The following is a 19,254-nucleotide window of genomic DNA, read 5'->3' on the forward strand; positions in this document are numbered from 1 at the left end:
TACATAGATGTCTGTGCAAGGGTGGGCAGGATACTTTCTTCAGACATCCGGAGGTCCAGAGACGTTACACACTATATCTATACCTCATGACAATTTCTCGTTTTGCTTTTTAATCAAAACGCTATTCATTACTTTATACATTATTTCAGTATAATCAAGCAGTTAACAGCAAATCATTGGCAATAAATTAAAACAATGAAGCCCGGTGTCACGTAATTTTTCAAATTTATTGTGAGCCCAGATGTGTGTCTCACACTGATCCGATGCTTCAGTGAGGTGTGTCGGTGGTTATAGGAACAATACACTGTGGGAAGTGTGTGACCTCTCACACTGACTCATTCCTATAGTGAGAGGTTCCGGTGTTTATCGGAACCATACACTCTGGAAGGTGTGTGACTCGAACTGACCCAGTCCTGCAGTAAGCCGTGCCGCTGTTTACAGGATCCATGCACTGTTGAAGGTGTGTAATCTCTCACACTGACCCAGTCCTGTAGTGAGGTGAGTCGGCTTTCACAGGGATCAAACTCTGCGGAAGGCGAATGACGTTCCGCACTGACCCAGTGCTGTTGTGATGGGTGTCCGTCTTTACAGGGAACGAAACACGGTGGAAAGTGTGTAACGCCCCTCACTGACCCAGTTCTGTAGTGCGTGGTGTCGTTCCTTACAGGGGACCATACACTGTGGAATGTATTAGACGTCTCACACTGTAGTGAGGAGTGTCAGTGTGTAGGGGGACCATCCCCAGGATACTCTGTGACTCCAGGCTTCTGCTGTCACTACTCAATGGGATAATACTTCATATTTTGACCAACTAAAAACACGCAGGCTGAGATACACTGCGAATCAGGGGAATGTAGCAACATCTTGAGGCTCAACTAGTATTAAGGCTCTGTGGACAGTATCTTTGGCGTAAGGCAGGATAGAGTAAGGGAGATGGTGTGAAGCGTCAGGGAGATGGAACTGCAGACTTCTTCATTCGTTGACGGGTCGCTCCTCTCTCCTCCGGAATCTCCGACATGCACAGCACAAGCTCGAGCTGAGGATCTGGATCACCGAACATCTCCCGGAGCTGCGTAGAGGAAGATGAATGCTTAGTGAGGTAGTTGAGGGGTTTTGAGGAAACAAGAGAAGCTGAGAGAGGGAGGTAAGAGGAAAGAGGTGTATGAGAGTAGAGAGAATGGAAAGAAGAGAGAGAGAAAAGAGTGGAAAGAGAGAAAAGAGAGAGAGTGAAAGAGAGAGAGACACGGAGGGAGGGAGAGAGGAAGGAGGAGACGTAATGGGAAGCGAAGGAGAGAATATGGGCCCCAACGTTCCTCCTCACCCCTACCTTACCCCTCTCAGTTCACTCTCTCACCTTCTGCCGAGTGGCTTCCCGCACCTCTTCGTCAGTCATGCCTCCACTCGCTGCCACCAGCACTTCAATCCACGTGTGCTCTTCCTCTAAAGAAAACAGCCCAGTGTCAACATGGTTACACTGTCAGGTCAAGTGCCGCTCAGGGCACGTGTTGCGTCGTCTCTGTCCCCTCGATTGCGCAATCCCCTCCCCCTCCAGCACCATCTGAGACATTGGATCCGCCAACCCGACCTCATCACCTACGCTGTCAGTCGGTATTGCTCACGATAGGGGCAGGACGAGTCTGAGAAAACGGCAGGCGGGTTAGGGTGGGGGTCAGGGAGAGGGGGAGTAAGGCAGAGAGCATGTAGAGTTAGAAATGAGAGGCAAACAACAAGGGAGAGACAGACACTGAGCGTGATGAAAAGTGATAGCGATAGCGAGTGAATGAGAAAAAGAGACTGAATTGTGAAGAGAAAGATGTACGAATCCAGAGTGAGAGAGGAAGAAACATAGAGTGTGAGATTTCCCAGTTACCTGGATTGCAATGTGTTATGGACATGTGGAATTATGCCAGTGATATCCACATGTTGGATTAGAGCGGTGCATGTTCATTGCTGCAGAAGACTAGAGTTCCTGGTGTTTGGTATTGTGTGTTAATGAAGAAGGAAGGCTTATGACCACATGGAGAACAGGCACGTGGAGTAATACATCGTGGAATCAGGCCCTTTCACCCAATTGGCTTTAAACCAGCCGCATTCACTCAATTTATCAATCTCCGTTCAGGCCTTACCAAACATAAGGCCGTAGCCCAGACCACTCCATATCTTCATCCCTCTCACTCCGAAATCATTCCCACAATCTCTTCAGAAATACAACATGCCACACCACAGCCAGTGAGTCCCTCCTTCAGTGACATGAGGTCTCTGTATTCGGGCTTAGGTTAGAAATTACCGGCACATGTCGGGAAACGGATTGGTTCCAAGGAAGAGGAATAGATATTTATATATATATATACATACACACACACATTCAGTGCGCCAATCTGTTTCATGTCACTTCCCCAATTTCCCCATTGCTCTGATCGTCACTCTGGGTCTCCACGTTTTCCTTCTCCAGCAACGGACCGGCCACCCGCCCCTTTATCTCCCCTGGCAACATAACTCATTTTTTACTGCACATTCGTGGAGAGAGAGAGAGAGAGAGAGAGAGAGAGAGAGAGAGAGAGAGAGAGAGAGAGAGAGAGAGAGAGAGAGAGAGAGAGAGAGAGAGAAAGGAGCGGGGTGCAGTGGGAGAGGGATAGGGGAGAGTGAGAGGAGAAGAAGAGGGATAGGGAGATGGAGAAGGAGAGAGAGAGATGAAGAGAGGGAGAGAGGGGAGAGGAAAGGGGAAAGGGTGATGGAGAGGGAGGGAGAGAGAGAGTGAGAGAGAGAAAGAGAGAGCACAAAAAATGCTCTCCAGCCTCCCTCCTCGCACTCTCCTTCACTCTTTCATTCTATCTTCCCTTATCCTACCCCGCCTGACACTTCCTTTGGCCAGTTTTCCTGTTCTTTTTTCCCTCTGCTTCCTTCAACCCTCCGTCTCTCCTGACCACTCTCTCCCTTCGATCTCTCCTTCACGACCTCTGCATTCGGTTCTTCCCTACCTCCTCTCTCCTCATTACCCCCCATTTGTCATCTGATTTCTGAGTGAACATTGAACCAATGAACTCCACCTTTCTACTGTTTTTCTCACTCTGCAGTGTTTACTTAACTGAACATTTTTATATTAGAAATACATTTCTGTTTACTCTAATATCCGGGATTTTTGGATGCTGTATCACTGAGTCCCGCTGTCACATAACGGCTAATTTCACAACGTATTGAACTTGATTCTGATTCTGGGAGGATGTTTGGAGGCAGGGGTTCAGGGCCTGAGTTGGAAGGCAGACACAAGTGTACTGCGGGGTGGGCTGGAGAAAATATGAAACAAACAATCCGCTGTGGCTGATTTATTATCCCTCTCAAAGACATTCTCCCGCAATTTCCCTGTAATCTTCGGCTCTGCTCCTAATCAAGGACCGATCAACCTCCACTGTAAATATAAGCAATTATCTGACCTAAAAGGTCACGGATTCATCACACTCCAGCTGAAGAAATTTCACCACATTGTTGCTCTAAATCAAAAGGAGAGGCCGGAAGAGGGAATGAGAGAGTGAGCGACCCATAGAGTGACAGATATCCAATGACTGTAACAGACACAAGCCCTGGTACCTAAGGATGGCTCTTCTCTTGGGGCAGTTGACGGTTCCTGCGTGGACACTTCAGTCGAAGTTAGTTTTGCCTGTTCCGTCGTAGCCGTCTCCGGGGCTGTAATGAACGAACAGAGACAGGCAAGTGTGGAAATACTGAAATCGGTCATCATAATAGGACAGGAATTCAGGGGACAGGAGACGCGGTCTGTGATGTCCGGACTGTATTTCGCAGAGAAGTTAGAGAGACTGGGTTTGTACACGCTGGAATTAAGGAGACTGAGAGGGGATCTGATTGCAACATATGATTATTAAGGGATTGGATAAGATAGAGACAGGAAATATGTTCCAGATGCTGGGAGAGTCCAGTACAAGAGGGCGTGGTTTGAGAATAAGGGGTAGGTCATTTAGGACAGAGTTAAGGAAAAACTTCTCCCAGAGAGTTTGGGGGTCTAGAATGTACTGCCTCGGAAGGCAGTGGAGGCCAATTCTCTGGATTCTTTCTAGATAGGTATCTTATGGATAGGGGAATCAAGGGATATGGGGACAAGGCAGGAACCGGGTATTGATAGTAGATGATCAGCCGTGATCTCAGAATGGCGGTGCATGCTCGAAGGGCCGAATGGTCTACTTCTGCACCTATTGTCTATTGTCACTGATTGATCACATTCTAGCTGAAGAAATTTCACCACATTGTTGCACTAAAGCAAAAGGAGAGGCCGGAAGAGGGAATGAGAGAGTGAGCGAGCCACAGAGTGACAGATATCCAATGACTGTAACAGACACAAGCCCTGGTACCTAAGGATGGCTCTTCTCTTGGGGCAGTTGACGGTTCCTGCGTGGACACTTCAGTCGAAGTTAGTTTTGCCTGTTCCGTTGTAGCCGTCTCCGGGGCTGTAATGAACGAACAGAGACAGGCAAGTGTGGAAATACCGAAATAGGTCATCATAATGGGACAAGAATTCAGGGGATGGAATACTAGGGAAACCAACACCATTCCTCTCATTTTCCTCTCCAATATTACCCTATCCTGGAAAACACTTTATCTAATCGCTCATCTCCTCCCTTATCACATTTCACACCATATCCAGCCGTTTCCTTCTTCACTGTCATCACTTTGCTCCATTCGCACTGTCCATCCCTTCCCGTCACTCTCCGCACATCCATATCTACTGCCGCTGCTACTCTGCCCTCCGCCTTTCCCCAATATATCTGCCATTCTTCCAACCCTGTCTTTGCCTTCTCCCCGTTGTTTATTCTATTTCCCACTGCCTCCCAGTACCCTCAATCTCTCCATAACTCTCACTCAGGGTCTCCCGACCACACCACCTTAGCGGTCTCCCCTACTGGCCCCTCCCCTTGGTCCCTCCCTTTCTTCCACCCCCTCAGACTCTCTTGACGTCTCTCTCCCTCGGTATCTCCCTTTCTCCTTCTCCGCTCTGTGTCTCCTTACGACCCTCTCCCCTCCGTCACTGACCTCTACTATTTCCCGTCGGACTCTCCCTACTTCCTTCTCCCCTCGGCCTCTCCCTCCCTATCTCCTTCTCCTCTTAGTCCCTTCCTTTCTACTCACAAACCCCCGCCCCCCGTCTCCCCCGACTTCCTCTCCTCTCGGTCTCTCCTCATCCCTTTTTTTCCCGCGGTCTCCCCCTTCCTCCCTCTGCCCTCGATCTCTCCCTACCTTCCTCTCCCCTCGGTCTCTCCATACTTGCCTGTCCGTCGGTCTCTCCCGACCTGCCTGTTCCCCGCCCCCCCCCCCCACCTTGCTCTGCCCTCGCTCTCTTTCTATCTGCATCTCCCCAAGGTCTCTTCCTAAGTACCTCACCCCTCATTCCCACCATCCCACACTCCAGGATATGGCTTGTCCACACTCCAGGCAGCTGTCTGGGAAACTCAGCCTGGTTGTACATGTTGGTCACTTGGGACGCCCTCAGTTACGCCACAGCACCCTTATTCAGTGTGACAGGGGAACAGTAACCTACCTGTACAGTACACGGCGCTGGAGCAGGGTGCCGGTTTCAGCTGATACACAAAGTAACGGCAGCAGTTTTTCACCTTGATCTCCCTTCTCCAATAACAAGTGAAATCTCTCCAGGTGAAGCAGACGGTTCTGGTCACCTCCCCCTCTTCCACACTGGGATGGGAACCTGGAATGCGGTTAATCAACACTGTAAAATGTACCAGGTCTCTCAGTCGTCAAAAATAACTGAGCCCCACAGAGTAAACCCTGACCCTACCGTTCAACCAGCCCGGGATCACTCCGGAACAGCGCGCCTCTGGAAAGACTGTCTCGGAAATCATCCGTCCCCCGGAACTGAAACATTAATCAGAGAGTCAGTCCCTGATCAGAGAGGGTGGCTTTCAGTCAGAGAGAAATGCGGAATTGGTCTCATCCTGTCTGTATCCCGACTCTGGTCAATAACCACCCAAACCAGGGAATCCCCACCCTGTCGTACCTGCCACTGCCTCTACGCTGAATAAAGTTTCAACCGTCTCTCCTGGTATTTACTCCCCATCTCAGTGTAATCACTGATGATCCCGGTGTCCATGCATTTCCCACTCACCCACACCTTGTTCCCACTATTTACATCACCATCTGTGATTGCTGCCTCATGTTACCTGTTAAATCTGTACCATCCCACTTCAAGTTTTCCATCACCCATCCATTGTCCTCCGGTGCACTCAGTGTGGGAACAATCTGTGCTCCTCCAGGGCTGATCCAGGACGGTGTGAGTTACACACGGGTCAAAGCGTGCGGTGCCAGCAGCTGAGGGATAGAACAAGGTTCAATGTGAATCTGAATTTCGGCTCAAGTCAACGACCATCTACATCTGAACCTCCAATATCATTAACCCAGAGAACCAATCATCTCCCGTTTATCAGTAACAACATTCCTTAACTCATGGTTCAGCGCTCTCCCATCGTCTACCTGTTTCAACAAAAATGGCCTTACACCCTTTAGGAACATGGTAGCCTCGGGGGGGGGAGGGGGTGCGGAGTATGGTGTCCAGTCCTATGATACCCATGTCCCCTTGCCCCTCCCGTTTTATTCCACATATTCGCACAGTTCATCCACAAGGACACCTGGCCTTTGATTTGTCCTGACATTGATCCAAAGTTTGAAACATTTGATACGAGCCAATTAACCGGCACGTATTTGTGTGGTGGAGGGAAGAACCCACACGGTCGCAAGAAGAACTTGAAACTCCAGACAGAGAGCACTGGTGTCAGAATTGAACATGGCTCACTGATGTAGAACCGAATACTCCAGCAGAGCACATGGATCCCTGGCAGGGACACAGGACTGGCATGGGTAGTTGAACGGGGGGCGTGTGGGAAAGCGCAGAGGGCGGATACAGCAGTTCCAGGATGCAGAGATTCTATAGATCTGTTACGGAGAGTATTCTAAATGGCTGCATTCCTGTCTTGCACTTTTTTGGGAGGGTGGAGAGGGGTGAAACAGGCTCGAAGTATGCTGCTTTGTTATAAATTCAGTCAGCACTAGCCTCCTCAGCATCCCGGATATCTTCGAGGAGTGATGTCTCAAAAAAGGATGCATCCATCATTAAGGACCCCAATCACCCAGGACATGCTCGCCTCTCATTGCAACAGATCGGTGTGGGGATACAGGGAGTTTTCAGACACACAGGGAGCTGATTGACAGATACACAAGTGTGCCGGCGGGTGGGAGGGAAATAAGAAACAAACAATGCTCTCTTTCTGACCAGTGTAAATTGCTGATAATTTGAGACCATATGACTTGAATTAGCTCTACAAAGCCATCATGACTGATTTATTCACAAATAATTCACAAATTCATCAGCCTCATCAGCTGAAGAAATTTCACGTTATTTCTGAGAGGCACACAGAGGCAATCACCGACAGAGAGGCAGAGACAGACAGAGACAGAGAGATAGAGGACTAGAGAGAGCTAGAGACAGAGAAAGAAGGTAACGGAGAGAGGGGAGGGTGGAGAGAGAGAGGGTGAGTAAGAGAGAGAGAGAGAGAGGAGAGAGAGAGAGAGAGAGAGAGAGAGAGAGAGAGAGAGAGAGAGAGAGAGAGAGAGAGAGAGAGAGAGAGAGAGAGAGAGAGAGAGTCTTTTGTTGGGTCAGAAGTCAGTTCATGATGGATGGACCCTCCAGTCCATGATAATCTCGGCTGTTCCTTGTGGAAACGTCCAGGTCTGAAGGAAGGAACAGGGACGTGGGAAAGTTGAAACACTGGAATAGGTCTGGGCCTCAGGGAATCAGCGACTAGGTCTGTGGTGAAACCAACGCCTGCCCTCTCCTGGAACGCAGTCCATAAGCTTTTACCTAATCTCTCAGTTCCACCCCTGTGGCATGTCACACCACATCCAACCATTCTCTTATTCCGATCTCCGTTTTGCTCCATTCACATATTCTTTCCATTTCCCTGAATTTTCCATACCTCCTTTTCCACTGTCACACATTTCTGTTCTCTAATCACACAAAAATCTTCTTTAGCTTCCTTCATCCCATCATCCTCCACTTTATCGGTTATTCTTCTGCCCCTTCCTGCTGTCAATCTTCCCAATCTCAATTATATCTCTCTTTGCCTTCCACTCCTCTCTGGTCTCCCAACCTCTCTCCTCAACCTTTTCATACCGCCGTCTCACCTCAGTCTCTACACACACTTTGTCTCTTTTTGACATTCTCCCCACTCACACCCCACCTCCCTCTCTCTGCCAGTCTTTTCCTTCCCTCATCTTCTACCAACCTCCGCCTCCCCCCTTCCTCCTCCCCTCTCAATGATCCACGCTTCCTCCTCCCTGCTTGGTCTTTCTCAGTGTCCCTCAGTTATCTTTCTCACTCTACACCCCTCACCCCTCGGTCTCACTCTAGATCTCCCTCCTCTCCATCTTCCCCTACGTTTCTCCCCCACTTTCTGTCACTATTTCCCTCTGCTATCTTTCGTCCATTCCCTCACTTCCTTGTCGATCCCACCATCCAACCAGACGATGGTTTTAACACAGTGCAGCAGCTCTTCAGAAAACTTCTCTCAGTGTTCATGTTGGTAACACGGGATGTCCCAGATATTTCCCAGAACACCCATATTCCAGTGTCACGGGGGAACAGTGACCTACCTGTACAGTACACAGCTCTAGAACAGGGTGTCGGCTTCAGCTGATACACAAAGTAATCGGAGCAGTTTTTCAACTTGATCTCCCGGCTCCAGTAGCAGGTGTCTTCATTCCAGGTGAAACAGACGGTCCTGGTCACCTCCCCTTCTGTCACGTTGGGGTGGCTACCTGGAATAACGTTTCTAAACATTGTGAAATGTACCCGGTTCCACAGTACGCCAGGCAGTGTGATACGGGAACCAGTGAAATAGCAGACCCGCTCAACTACCTCTCCCCACCCCACCCTGCCCACAGCAGCAACGGCTCACGGCCGGAGGGTAGTCCGTGTGCCAATTCCTCTCAGGGGGTTTGGGTTCAGTGCCTGTGTTTGAAGTGATCCAAGTGTTCAGTCTGACCCTTCACAAAAACAACCAACCCCGTAGATGTAAACCTTGATCCTACCGTTTAACCAGCCCGGGATCACCCCGGAGCAGCGATCCTCTGGAAAGACTGTCTCGGGCATCGTCCATCCTCCGGAACTGGAACAGTAATCAGAAAGTCAGACCCTGATCTGAGGAAGTTTATTCAAAATTTCAACAGTTCGTTCTATGTCATAGACTCAGCCTGTCCGTTCCCCTTTTCTGGTCAATGGCCCGTCAATCCTGTGAATTCCTTCTCAATTGTACACGCCCCGTATTTCTAAGCCCGAGAGGGTGGGATCTCCCTTCCACTTGTACTTACTCCCCAACTCATTGTGGTCATTGATAATCCCGGTCTCCTTGCATTTTTCATTCACACTCCCGTTGTTCTTCTGTTTGCATTTCCCCTCAGTGTCCAGTTTCTCAGTGATAACCACCTCACAGTACCTGTGAAATCTGTACCATCCTTCTCTAAGATTTCCATCACCCATCCATTGTCCGTTGGTGCAATCGGTTTGGGAACAATTTGTGCTCCTCCACGGCTGATCCAGGACCGTGTAGTTTACACACGGATCATCGAGTGTGCAGCTAGCAGCTGAGGGATAGAATAATATTTAGTGTTAATCTGAAATTCAGCTCAGGTCCCGTTTACTCTCTGACCAATAACAACATCCCTTAACTCAGTCAACACAAAGTACACTGCAGATGCTGTGGTCAGATCAACACGTACAAACAAGCTGGAGGAACTCAGCAGGTCGGGCAGCAGGTGAAAACGAGCAGTCAACGTTTCGGGCCGAGATCTTTCGTCAGGACTGAAGGAGGGGGTAGGGGTCCTATAAACTATACTACACATTGTGCTTTCCCCATACATTCCTTCTTCACCTTTCCTGCCTAGCCCTCCCTGCTTCCCCTCCGCAACCCTTGATCTTTCCTCTGATTGTTTTTTCACCTGGCACCTACCCGCCTTCTCCTTCCCACCCACCCCACCCCTTCCCCGCACCTCTTTATAGGGCTCCAAATCCCCTTCTTCATCAGTCCTGACGAAAGGTCTCGGTGCGAAACGTTGACTGCTTGTTTCCACAGAGGCTGCTCCACTTGCTGAGTTCCTCCAGCTTGTTTGTACGTGTTGATCCCTTAACTCAGTATCATTGCCCTCCCACTTGTAACAACAAAGGTGGCCTGAAACCCGTCAGGACAATGACTGTTCCAGGGGACCAGTCCCATCTCAAACCCCAAACCCCACTGGTTCAATTCCATACACTTCCATAGCTTGTTTACTCTGACTCCTGTCATTGAGCCGAATGGAGCCGAACAAGCTGCACACGGTCACAGTGGGAACTCGTAAGCTCCTCTCAGAGAGAGTGGGGGTCAGGATCGAACGTGAGGGGTGGAACCGAATAGAACGTGCAACACTGAGGACAACAACACAGAAACAGGCCATTCAGCCCACAATGTTAATACAAACCAGCGAGAAGCAAATCTGAAACACCCGAAGGCTGATTGCCCCTACTTGCACCATGTCAACATCCCTGCACCTTCCTCACATCCATGTGCCCATTCAAACGTCCCTCATATGTTTGCCTCTCCCATCATGCCAGGCAGCATCTTCCAGCTATCCCAGGTTATCTTATCTTACCATCCCTGTCCTTCCTTCTAACAAGTACATATCTTTACCGTACTCTGTGCAACTCTACGTTTCTGATCTGGATTTGTCAGATAAAAAAGGTGTTCCCAATTAATTCATCGTAGTCGTGCCTTAGCTCCTCCTATTCTGTTCTACTTCCATTTAAAACTCTCCCATAAGGAGCATGCCTCTCCTTGTCTAAAGCTATCCTGAAGGTTAAGGATTTGTGGTCACTGTTCCATAACTGTTCACCCACTGAAAGGTCTGTCAATTGGCCAGGCTCATTACCCTACAGCAGGTCCCCTTTAGCCCCTCTTGTCGATGGACCATGATTTAACAGACCCTCATACACAGACTTATCAAATTCTGCTCCATCTAATTTCCTCTGTACTAAGAATGTCCCACATATATTAGCGAAGTTGAAATGCCCCATGTCAACATCCCTATTATTTTTATACATTTCCATAATCTGGTTGAATATCCATTCCGCAATGTCCTGATGGCGATCAGGGGGTCTGTAGTACAATCCCATCAGTGTGATTGCACCTTTCCTATTCCTGACTTCGACACAGATCAACGCAGTCTGAACCCTCCCTTATGTCTCACCAGAGTGCAGTGGTGATACTGTCCCTGATAGGTATTGCAACCGTGCCTTCCCCTTCAAACCCCTCTCCAGCCCCTTCAACACCACCTCCTTTACCCTCTCTGTTTTCTAAAAGTTGAAAACATGGTATATGAATCGCACATTATCTCAACCAAGTTTCTGTGATAGCGACACTATTGCAGATCCATGTGCTGATCTATAATCTACGTTAATTAGAACACCATTTAGTACAGTGATGTGGAAAACAACTTTTTCACCCAGAGAGTTGTGGATATGTGAAATGCTCTGCACTAGAAGGCAGTGGAGGTCAAGTCTCTGGATGCGTTCAAGAGAGATCTAGAAAGAGCTTTTATAGATAGTGGGGTCAAGGGATATGGGGAGAGGGTAGGAACGGGGTACTGATTGTGTATGATCAGGCATGATCAACAGTGAATGGCGAGGCTGGCTAGAAGGGCCGAATGACCTACTCCTGCACCTTCTGTCTATTGTCTATGACCTTGACCGATCATACTCCAAGAACTAAATTATACACACTTCAAACTACCCGACCAATCATACCTGGCATTTTGAATTTTCTTTTCATTACATTCCCTGATATTTTTCTTCTGGTCCCATCGTTTCCTTACCTGACCTGGACATCCGGATCCAGGCCCCCTACAAATCTGTTTGAAAGTCACAGATAGCTTCCCGTCCAGGATAGTTTTCCCATTCCAGCTGAGGAGCAATCCGTCCTTCTTGTGCAGGTCATCCCTTCCCCTGAAAAGTTTACAATGATCCTAGAACAGGAAACCTGGTCCCCTGCACCATGTTCTCAGCCATTCATTCATCCGGGCGGTCACACTATTGCTAATTACCCTGGCCTGTGGCACTCTGGGAAATAAGGAGATTACTATCTTGGAGGTCCTTCCCTTCAAACTCTGTACTAAATTTATATACCCACTGTGTAGGACCTCTTGCCTTTTTTCTACCTATGTCATTGGTGCCAATGTGTACCAGTACCTCTTGCTCCTAACCCTCACCCTTCGGAGTATCCTGCAGCCGCTCTGATACACCATGGACCCTCGCAATACAACAGCCTGGTGTCTAATTTACAGCCATAGAATCTCCTACCTGTCCCCTTGACTATCGAGCCCCGTGAAACACCGCATTGCCATACCTTTGCCTTCCCTTCTCAGAGAGCAGAGGTCAGTCAAGTTGGCGTTAAACGGCTACTCCTTTGTTTGCATCTTCGGAAACTGCTCTATTTTCATCCTCTTCATCTTTACTTTCTCCCCTTCAGGGTTTTTTAAAGATCCTGACCTGGAGTCATACGCTGACGTCGGTTCTTTCCGGGAATGGAACTGGCTCTCGGGGTGTCACAACTGGCCTCCATCCCACATGCAAAGGGCGGGCCCTAAGGGTTCGGCTCGCGGTTGGAGGACTAGGATCTCGGGGCTCTGGAGGCGGTCTAATCGAAGGTCGGTGTTTCGGACCGTTGAGTTGTAAGAACTGGAGCATCTTCAGCTGTGTGCCCAGAGTCTTGATTTCTTGTGTCTCCTCTCGCTCTAAAACGGCAACATCTCTTTCTCCCTTATTTGGCAGAGAGAGAGAGAACCTGTGGCATGTCGAATACCGGGTGAACGCGCAATTTTTGGGTTCTGCAAGTCTTGTTTTTGCTGTTGCTTTTGCTGCACGCTTGACGGCTCAATGGCATTTGCCGATGCTTTTTTCTGCTGGTGGGCGCAGAGGGGATCATTGCTTGCTGCCGCTTACGCGAGGGAAGTAGGGGAGCTGCGGGTTGGTGGTAGTCTGGGGTTCCCACACTTAACTGTCATTCATTCTTTGGGGCACTCCTCTGGTTGCGAAGAAAAGGCATTTGAAGATGAATATTGTATTTATTAAATGTACCTTTTAAATATTTTAAACGTTTTAAACTTTCTGTGTCTCATATCAAATGTTAGTCCATTTGCTGAGTCCCTCCAGCATTTTGTGCCAGTTTCCCTGAACGAAACCTGACCGTTTTTGGCATGAGAGGAAAACCAGGGAAACAGCGGGAGGCCCCGTGGTCACAGGGGGACCATATAAGCGCCATAGAGGTCAGATTTGAACTGGGTCACTAGAAATGCCTTTGATCCTCCATTAAACTGTGCCCAGGAGCACTGAAACCTCAGGTCCCAGGTTTATTTATTCGCCTGGCCGAGCGCTCGATAGGTCTGTTGGAGTCACTGACTGGCTCCTATGACATCTTTGCCCCACGGTGACGCTCGCCTATGTAACATTACCCAACTCTGTCCCGATTTCAGCACATCTCTCACGGAAATCTCAGCCGCCTCCCACACCTGCCCTCTGTTCTCCACAAACACCGCGGTTGTTCCTAAAGTAGCATAAAACCCATCTTTGCTTTCACATCCCAACATCCTCAATACATCCTCCAAGTGTAATCACCTGCAACTCTTACACTCCCTCCAACCCCAAGCTCTCGGAAGGTAATCACTGCATTTCCAGCCATGCCTTCTCCTCAGCCTTCAAGCCTGAAATTATCTGCTGAAACCTCTGCCCCCCGATCTCCAACCACTCCCGACTGTTGTTCTATAAAACCGGGTATCTGGATGTTTCTGATCAGCGGCTCTAATGCCATGTATCCCGCAGTCAAATTGGATTCATAATGCTCCCGAGGTCCTTTCAATACTTTACCCCCATTAAATTCAGACCGTCTCCGCCCACTTACAGAAACAATAAATAACATCTACTTCATCTTACTGTAAACTGTACACAGATTGTCCCGACGAGACACAACTCACCCACAGAACCCAGGATCAGCAGCAGAACCGCCAGCTCAGCCAGTGACATTCTGGAAATGAAAAGTAGGAATTAACGCAGAAATGACACACTCGGGCTGAGGGCAATGTGGACATGGGGATGGGGAGTGAGGATAGAACGATTTATCCACCTGCAGTTTGATAGATGCATTAGCCTCTCACTACAATCACGCCGACAGAGGGGGAGACTATTTTTTTTACTTCACTGAAACCCATGGATATAGATGACAACTTCCTCGTTGCAACCCCATAGACAAAGGTAGGATCTCCTTTGCACCTTCATTGAGACCCCAAGGACAGAGGTGGGACCTCCTCCACTGGGAGCCCACGGACGGGACGGTTGTGAGATATCCTTTCCTGCTTCACTAGAACCCCACTGAACATGAGAGAACTCCCTCACTAAGACCAAACAGACAGAGGTGAGTCCTCTCACTGAGATGCCATGGACAAGAAGTAAGATCTCCAGCTTTCCATCACTGAGACAGTATAGATGGAGCTGAGATCTCCACGACTAATACCCCAGAGACAAACATGAGATATCATTCAGGGAGACCCAACAAATGAAGGTGCGACCTCACTCTCTCCCTTACAGCGACCCCAAAGACAGTGGGGGAGGGGGCGTTAGACACAAGATAAACGGCCACCCACATCGATAGTGTTTCAGTAAATGCAGTAATGGGTGTGGACCGTGTGCAGGGTCCATAATTGTGAATAAATTTAGAGGTAGTATTTTGAGATATGCAAGGTCGTGTGTACCTAGTCAGATCTACCTTCACCGAGTCCATAGCTCTCCATACTTCACTCAGCCATGATTCGCATCGCATCCACTTGTCCAAGCCCTTCGTAAATGTCACTCTATACGCATCTACGACTTCTGTTGAAAACTTGTTGCACTCTCAAGAACCTCTGAGTGAAGTCCCCCCAATTGATTCCTTTTAACTATTTCATTTTCCCGCTAAACATACCAGTGAAGAAATTCCTAATGTATTCAAACTTTTTCTGCCCTCAAGTTCCTTACTACGAATCAAATGGCAGAGGTGAGATCTTCCTCAGTGTGAAGCCATAGACAGTATGATGTCCCTCTTGACCTCACAGAAGGAGATGAGATCTCACTCACTGAGATCTCTGAGAGGTCAGATCCCCCTCTCTCCCTTACTGGGATCACACATACATGAAATTTCAATGACTGAGTCCCTGGACAGAGGAATGAAATCACTTCCTGAAACCTCACAGGTAAATGAGGAGCTCCATCCATCTTACTTGCAGACCTTTTGTCTCTCTCTACCTCCCATGTCCATCCCTCTCGCCCAACCACACACACACACACACACACACACACACACACACACACACACACACACACACACACACACACACACACACACACACACACACACACACACTCTCTCTCTCTTACTGGTTAGACCAGATACATGGATGTCTGCTCACTTGTGACACCCAGTGAGGTGATGGTGTGCGGCCTGGAAGGAAATAGGGCCACCTACGACCTTTTGACTCTCTGCTGTAAACGGTGTTAGGTTAAGCGACACGACACTGACTACTTTGCGTATCAGCTAATCGAATCAGTGAACCTGGAGCTGGGTGGCGGAACGTTCTTGTAAAAATCATTCAATGCAAATAAACAATATTTATCCTGAGGCTCTGTAATGAAGAGCCTTTTGTTCTCAGTCAGTGAGCTTCCTCTAACAACCACGGGTTCTGTGATGAGCAAATGAGCCAGAATTAACGCAAGTTCTGGAGAGAAAATAGTCACAGGATTAGAGTTGTCAGGTTTATAATGGGTCAGAGTGTTCGATTTGATGTGTATATCGTCGGTGATGGAGAGCACACATTAGCAGGAGAAGACATAACATAAACCCCTGGTCAGGTGGGCAATGCATCAGTACTGGAATAATGGATGTGTTTTGTGTGCAGGGTCGACAATGGATAACGAATTTAGAGAAAATGTTATGAAAAATGTGAAGATGTTTGTACACAGATGCAAGTCTGTAATCACACTGGTCCACCACAGGGTGCTTACCTCAGACTGCAGGAAGGGACACCAGTAGTTGGGAAGGCAAATGAACGTGGACATTTATTGTATGGGGGTGCTGGTCAGAGAGTGATGGAGTACCACAGCACAGAAACAAGAACTACCACCCATCAAGTCCATGCCAGCATAGTCCCATCTCTCTGCATCCAGACCATAGTCCTCCATACCTCATGATCCATGATCTCTTATCTCATCCAGCTGTCCAAACTTTCCCTAAATTTCTATGTTGAACGTGCATCTAGGACTTCTGTTGGTAGCACGTTCCACTCACAGGAACCTCTGAGTGAAATTACTTCTCAGATTGCTCTTAAATATGTTATCCTTCACACTAAGCACATCAGTGAATAAATTCCTAATGTAGTCAAACGGTCTCTGCAGCTCAGATCCTGAAGTACCAACAACACACTTGTAAATCTTGTCTGCATTCCTTCAAGTTTATTGATATCTTCTCTATCGGTACGCATTACTTTGAAATTAACTTCACTGACATTTTTTTTTTAATTTCAGCATACCTAACAACTCCTGTATTCAATGCCCTGATTTATAAAGGCCCATGTACTTAGGCTCTCTTTACAGCTGTACATCTACCTGTGACGCTGATTTCAAGGAAATATTGATCTGTATTTCCAGGTACACCTAACATTCACTGTTGTATCGTGTGTTTCCCTCCCAAAATTGCAATATCCCACCCTCACCGGCAATGAATTGTCTGCCTCGTTTCAGTCCATTTTCTCATTTGGTCCAGCAAGCATTGATAGACTTCTTCACTGTCCATTCCTCCCCCACCCCCGCCCCCCACCCCCACAATCTTGTAGTCAGTGGAAAATTTCTATGATCCAGTTTAACACATTATCATTCGGATTATTGTCATGGATTCTTGTCGTTTAAGAGAAAAATAGAGGACTAAGGGTAAATCTAGGTAATTTATCAGGGAAGGGTATGTTTGGCACAGGGTTGTGGGCCGAAAGGCCTGTAGTGTGCTATAGGTTTTCTGTGTTTCTATGTTTCTTTTACAAGCAATGGATCTCACCACTGAGCTCTGTTGTTTGTGAGCCGACTACCTACTACCACTCTCAGGCCGCTGTCCATGCAGAAGGTTGCCTACAGAGTTGTTAAATTCCAGGTAAACAATGTCAAACACAATGTCATTGTGTAATGCACCCAGACTGGGGATGTTGTGAAGAATGAGGTAGAATATTATGAGAACCTCTCAGTGAATTCTCCCTCCCCCCCCGCTCCGGCTTTCTTTTAAATATGTTATTTTCCCCACTAAACATAGCAGTTAATAAATTCCTGATGTTTTCAAATGTTCACTGTCCTCAAGTTCCTTCCTGCGAATCCAAAGAAAGAGATGAGACCTCCCTCAGTGATAACCCTCACTGACCTCACAGAAGGAGGTGATATCTCACTGACCAAGATCTGACAGAAAGCAGATCTCCCTCTCTCCCTTACTGGGATCCCACAGATAGAGAGATCTCCCTCAGTGAGATTCCACAAACATTGATGAGGTCTCCATCAAATACCCACAAACAGAAGTAAGATCTCCGTTAATGAAACTAATGGAGATAGGGCTTTACTCTCTGGAGAGAAGGAGGATGAGAGCAGACATGATAGAGGTGTACAAGATATTAAGAGGAATAGATAGAGAGGACACCCAGCGCCTCTTCCCCAGGGCATCACTGCTCAATACAAGAGGACATGGCTTTAAGGTAAGGGGTGTAAAGTTGAAGGGGAATATTAGATTTAATAGAATGTTACCTGTGTTACAGCACCTAAGTTACAGAGAAAGGTTGAACGAGTTAAGTTTTTATTCTTTGGAGTGTAGAAGGTTGAGGGGGTTCTTGATAGATGTATTTAAAATTATGAGTGAGATAGAGTTGACGTGGATAGGCTTTTTTCATTGAGAGTAGGGGAGATTCAAACAAGAGGACATGAGTTGAGTGTTTGGGGGCAAAGGTTTAAGGGTAACACGAGAGGGGACTTCTTTACTCAGAGAGTGGTAGCTGTGTGGAACGAGCTTACTGTAGAAGTGTTAGAGGCAGGTTCAATATAGTCATTTAAAAAATGTATAGGTATATGGACAGGAAAGAAATGGAGAGTTATGGACAGAGTGCAGGTCGGTTGGACTAGGTGAGAGTAAGCGTTCGGCACGGACTAGAAGGGCGGAGATGGACTGTTTCCGTGCTGTAATTGTTCTATGGTTATATGGAAGGTTTTTTACTCAGAGTGAGGTTTGTGTGTGGAGTGCACTGCCTGAGTCAGTGGTGGAGGCAGATACATTAGTGAAATTTAAGAAACGACGAGACAAGAATATGGAGGAACTTAAGGTGGGAAAGGTGGTTATATGGGAGGCAGGTTTTAAGAGTCGGCACAACATTGTGGGCCGAAAGGACTGTACTGTGCTCTACTGTTCGATGTTCTATGTTTTATGAAACCACACTGACAGCGTCAGTCCACAGATAGAGTGAAATCTCCTTCTCCCCTTCACTGTGATCACAACTATATGAGATTTCCTTGACTGAGACGATAGACAGAGCTGAGAAATCACTCCCTGAAACCTCACCGATTGATAGGAGCTCCATTTATTTTACTTACAGACGGTTTGTCTCTCTCTACTTCGCACCTCCATTCCCCCTGCCCAGCACAGCGCGCGCGCGCGCACACACACACACACACACACACACAACAATAACAACAACAAAACAAATGCACAGGATCAATCAGATACGTGGATGTCTACTCACTTGTGACTTCCAATGAGGTGATTGTGTATGAACTGGAAGGAGATGAGACCACCTACGACCTTTTCTCTCTCTCTGCTGTGAGCTGTGTTAGGTTAGGCGACACGTCCCTGACTAGCTTCCGCGTCGGGATCTCGAATCAATGAATCTGCAGCTGGGCGGCGGAACAATTGATGTATTATTGTAAAAAATATGCAATGCAAATAAGCACCTTTTATCCTGAGACTTTGTAATGAGGAGCCTATTGTTCTCAGTCAGGGAGCTTCCTCTGACAGCCACGGGTTCAGTGATAAGCAAATGAACAGGAATGATCAGAGGTTCAGGGGAGCAAATAGTCACAGGACTACTGTGTCAGGTTTATAATGGGTCAGA

The 19,254-nt window shown here is 47.8% G+C and overlaps 1 protein-coding gene across 3 annotated transcripts; it reads right to left on the bottom strand.

The window, feature by feature from the left end:
• Positions 1–793: 793 nt before the first annotated feature.
• LOC140724110 (uncharacterized) lies at positions 794–19,011 on the bottom strand. Of its 3 annotated transcripts, XM_073038591.1 has the most exons (12): positions 18,886–19,011; positions 14,071–14,120; positions 9,510–9,657; positions 9,106–9,182; positions 8,668–8,832; positions 6,183–6,330; positions 5,801–5,877; positions 5,546–5,710; positions 4,362–4,457; positions 3,586–3,681; positions 1,355–1,440; positions 794–1,069 (listed from the first exon to the last, which is right to left on the bottom strand). In XM_073038591.1, the coding sequence occupies exons 2-12, from the start codon at positions 14,117–14,119 to the stop codon at positions 947–949; spliced, it is 1,230 nt and encodes a 409-aa protein (XP_072894692.1). In that variant the 5' UTR covers position 14,120; positions 18,886–19,011; the 3' UTR covers positions 794–946. The 3 variants fall into 3 exon arrangements, with proteins under 3 accessions (XP_072894692.1, XP_072894693.1, XP_072894694.1); XM_073038592.1 differs by lacking the exon at positions 4,362–4,457; XM_073038593.1 differs by lacking the exon at positions 14,071–14,120 and having other exon boundaries at positions 18,886–19,000.
• Positions 19,012–19,254: the final 243 nt, after the last annotated feature.

This window comes from Hemitrygon akajei, unplaced genomic scaffold (assembly GCF_048418815.1).
Source record: "Hemitrygon akajei unplaced genomic scaffold, sHemAka1.3 Scf000163, whole genome shotgun sequence".
Taxonomy (NCBI): Eukaryota; Metazoa; Chordata; class Chondrichthyes; order Myliobatiformes; family Dasyatidae; genus Hemitrygon; species Hemitrygon akajei.

What these genes read in the sequence shown, in the direction of transcription:
- LOC140724110 (XM_073038591.1), bottom strand. Translation starts at nt 14,119, where the DNA reads ATGTCACTGGCTGAGCTGGCGGTTCTGCTGCTGATCCTGGGTTCTGTG. An exon ending in GATCCCGGGCTGGTTAAACG is followed by an intron (nt 8,833 to 9,105) that starts GTAGGATCAAGG and finishes ACGTTATTCCAG; the next exon opens with GTAGCCACCCCAACGTGACA. An exon ending in GGGAAGCCACTCGGCAGAAG is followed by an intron (nt 1,070 to 1,354) that starts GTGAGAGAGTGA and finishes TCCTCTACGCAG; the next exon opens with CTCCGGGAGATGTTCGGTGA.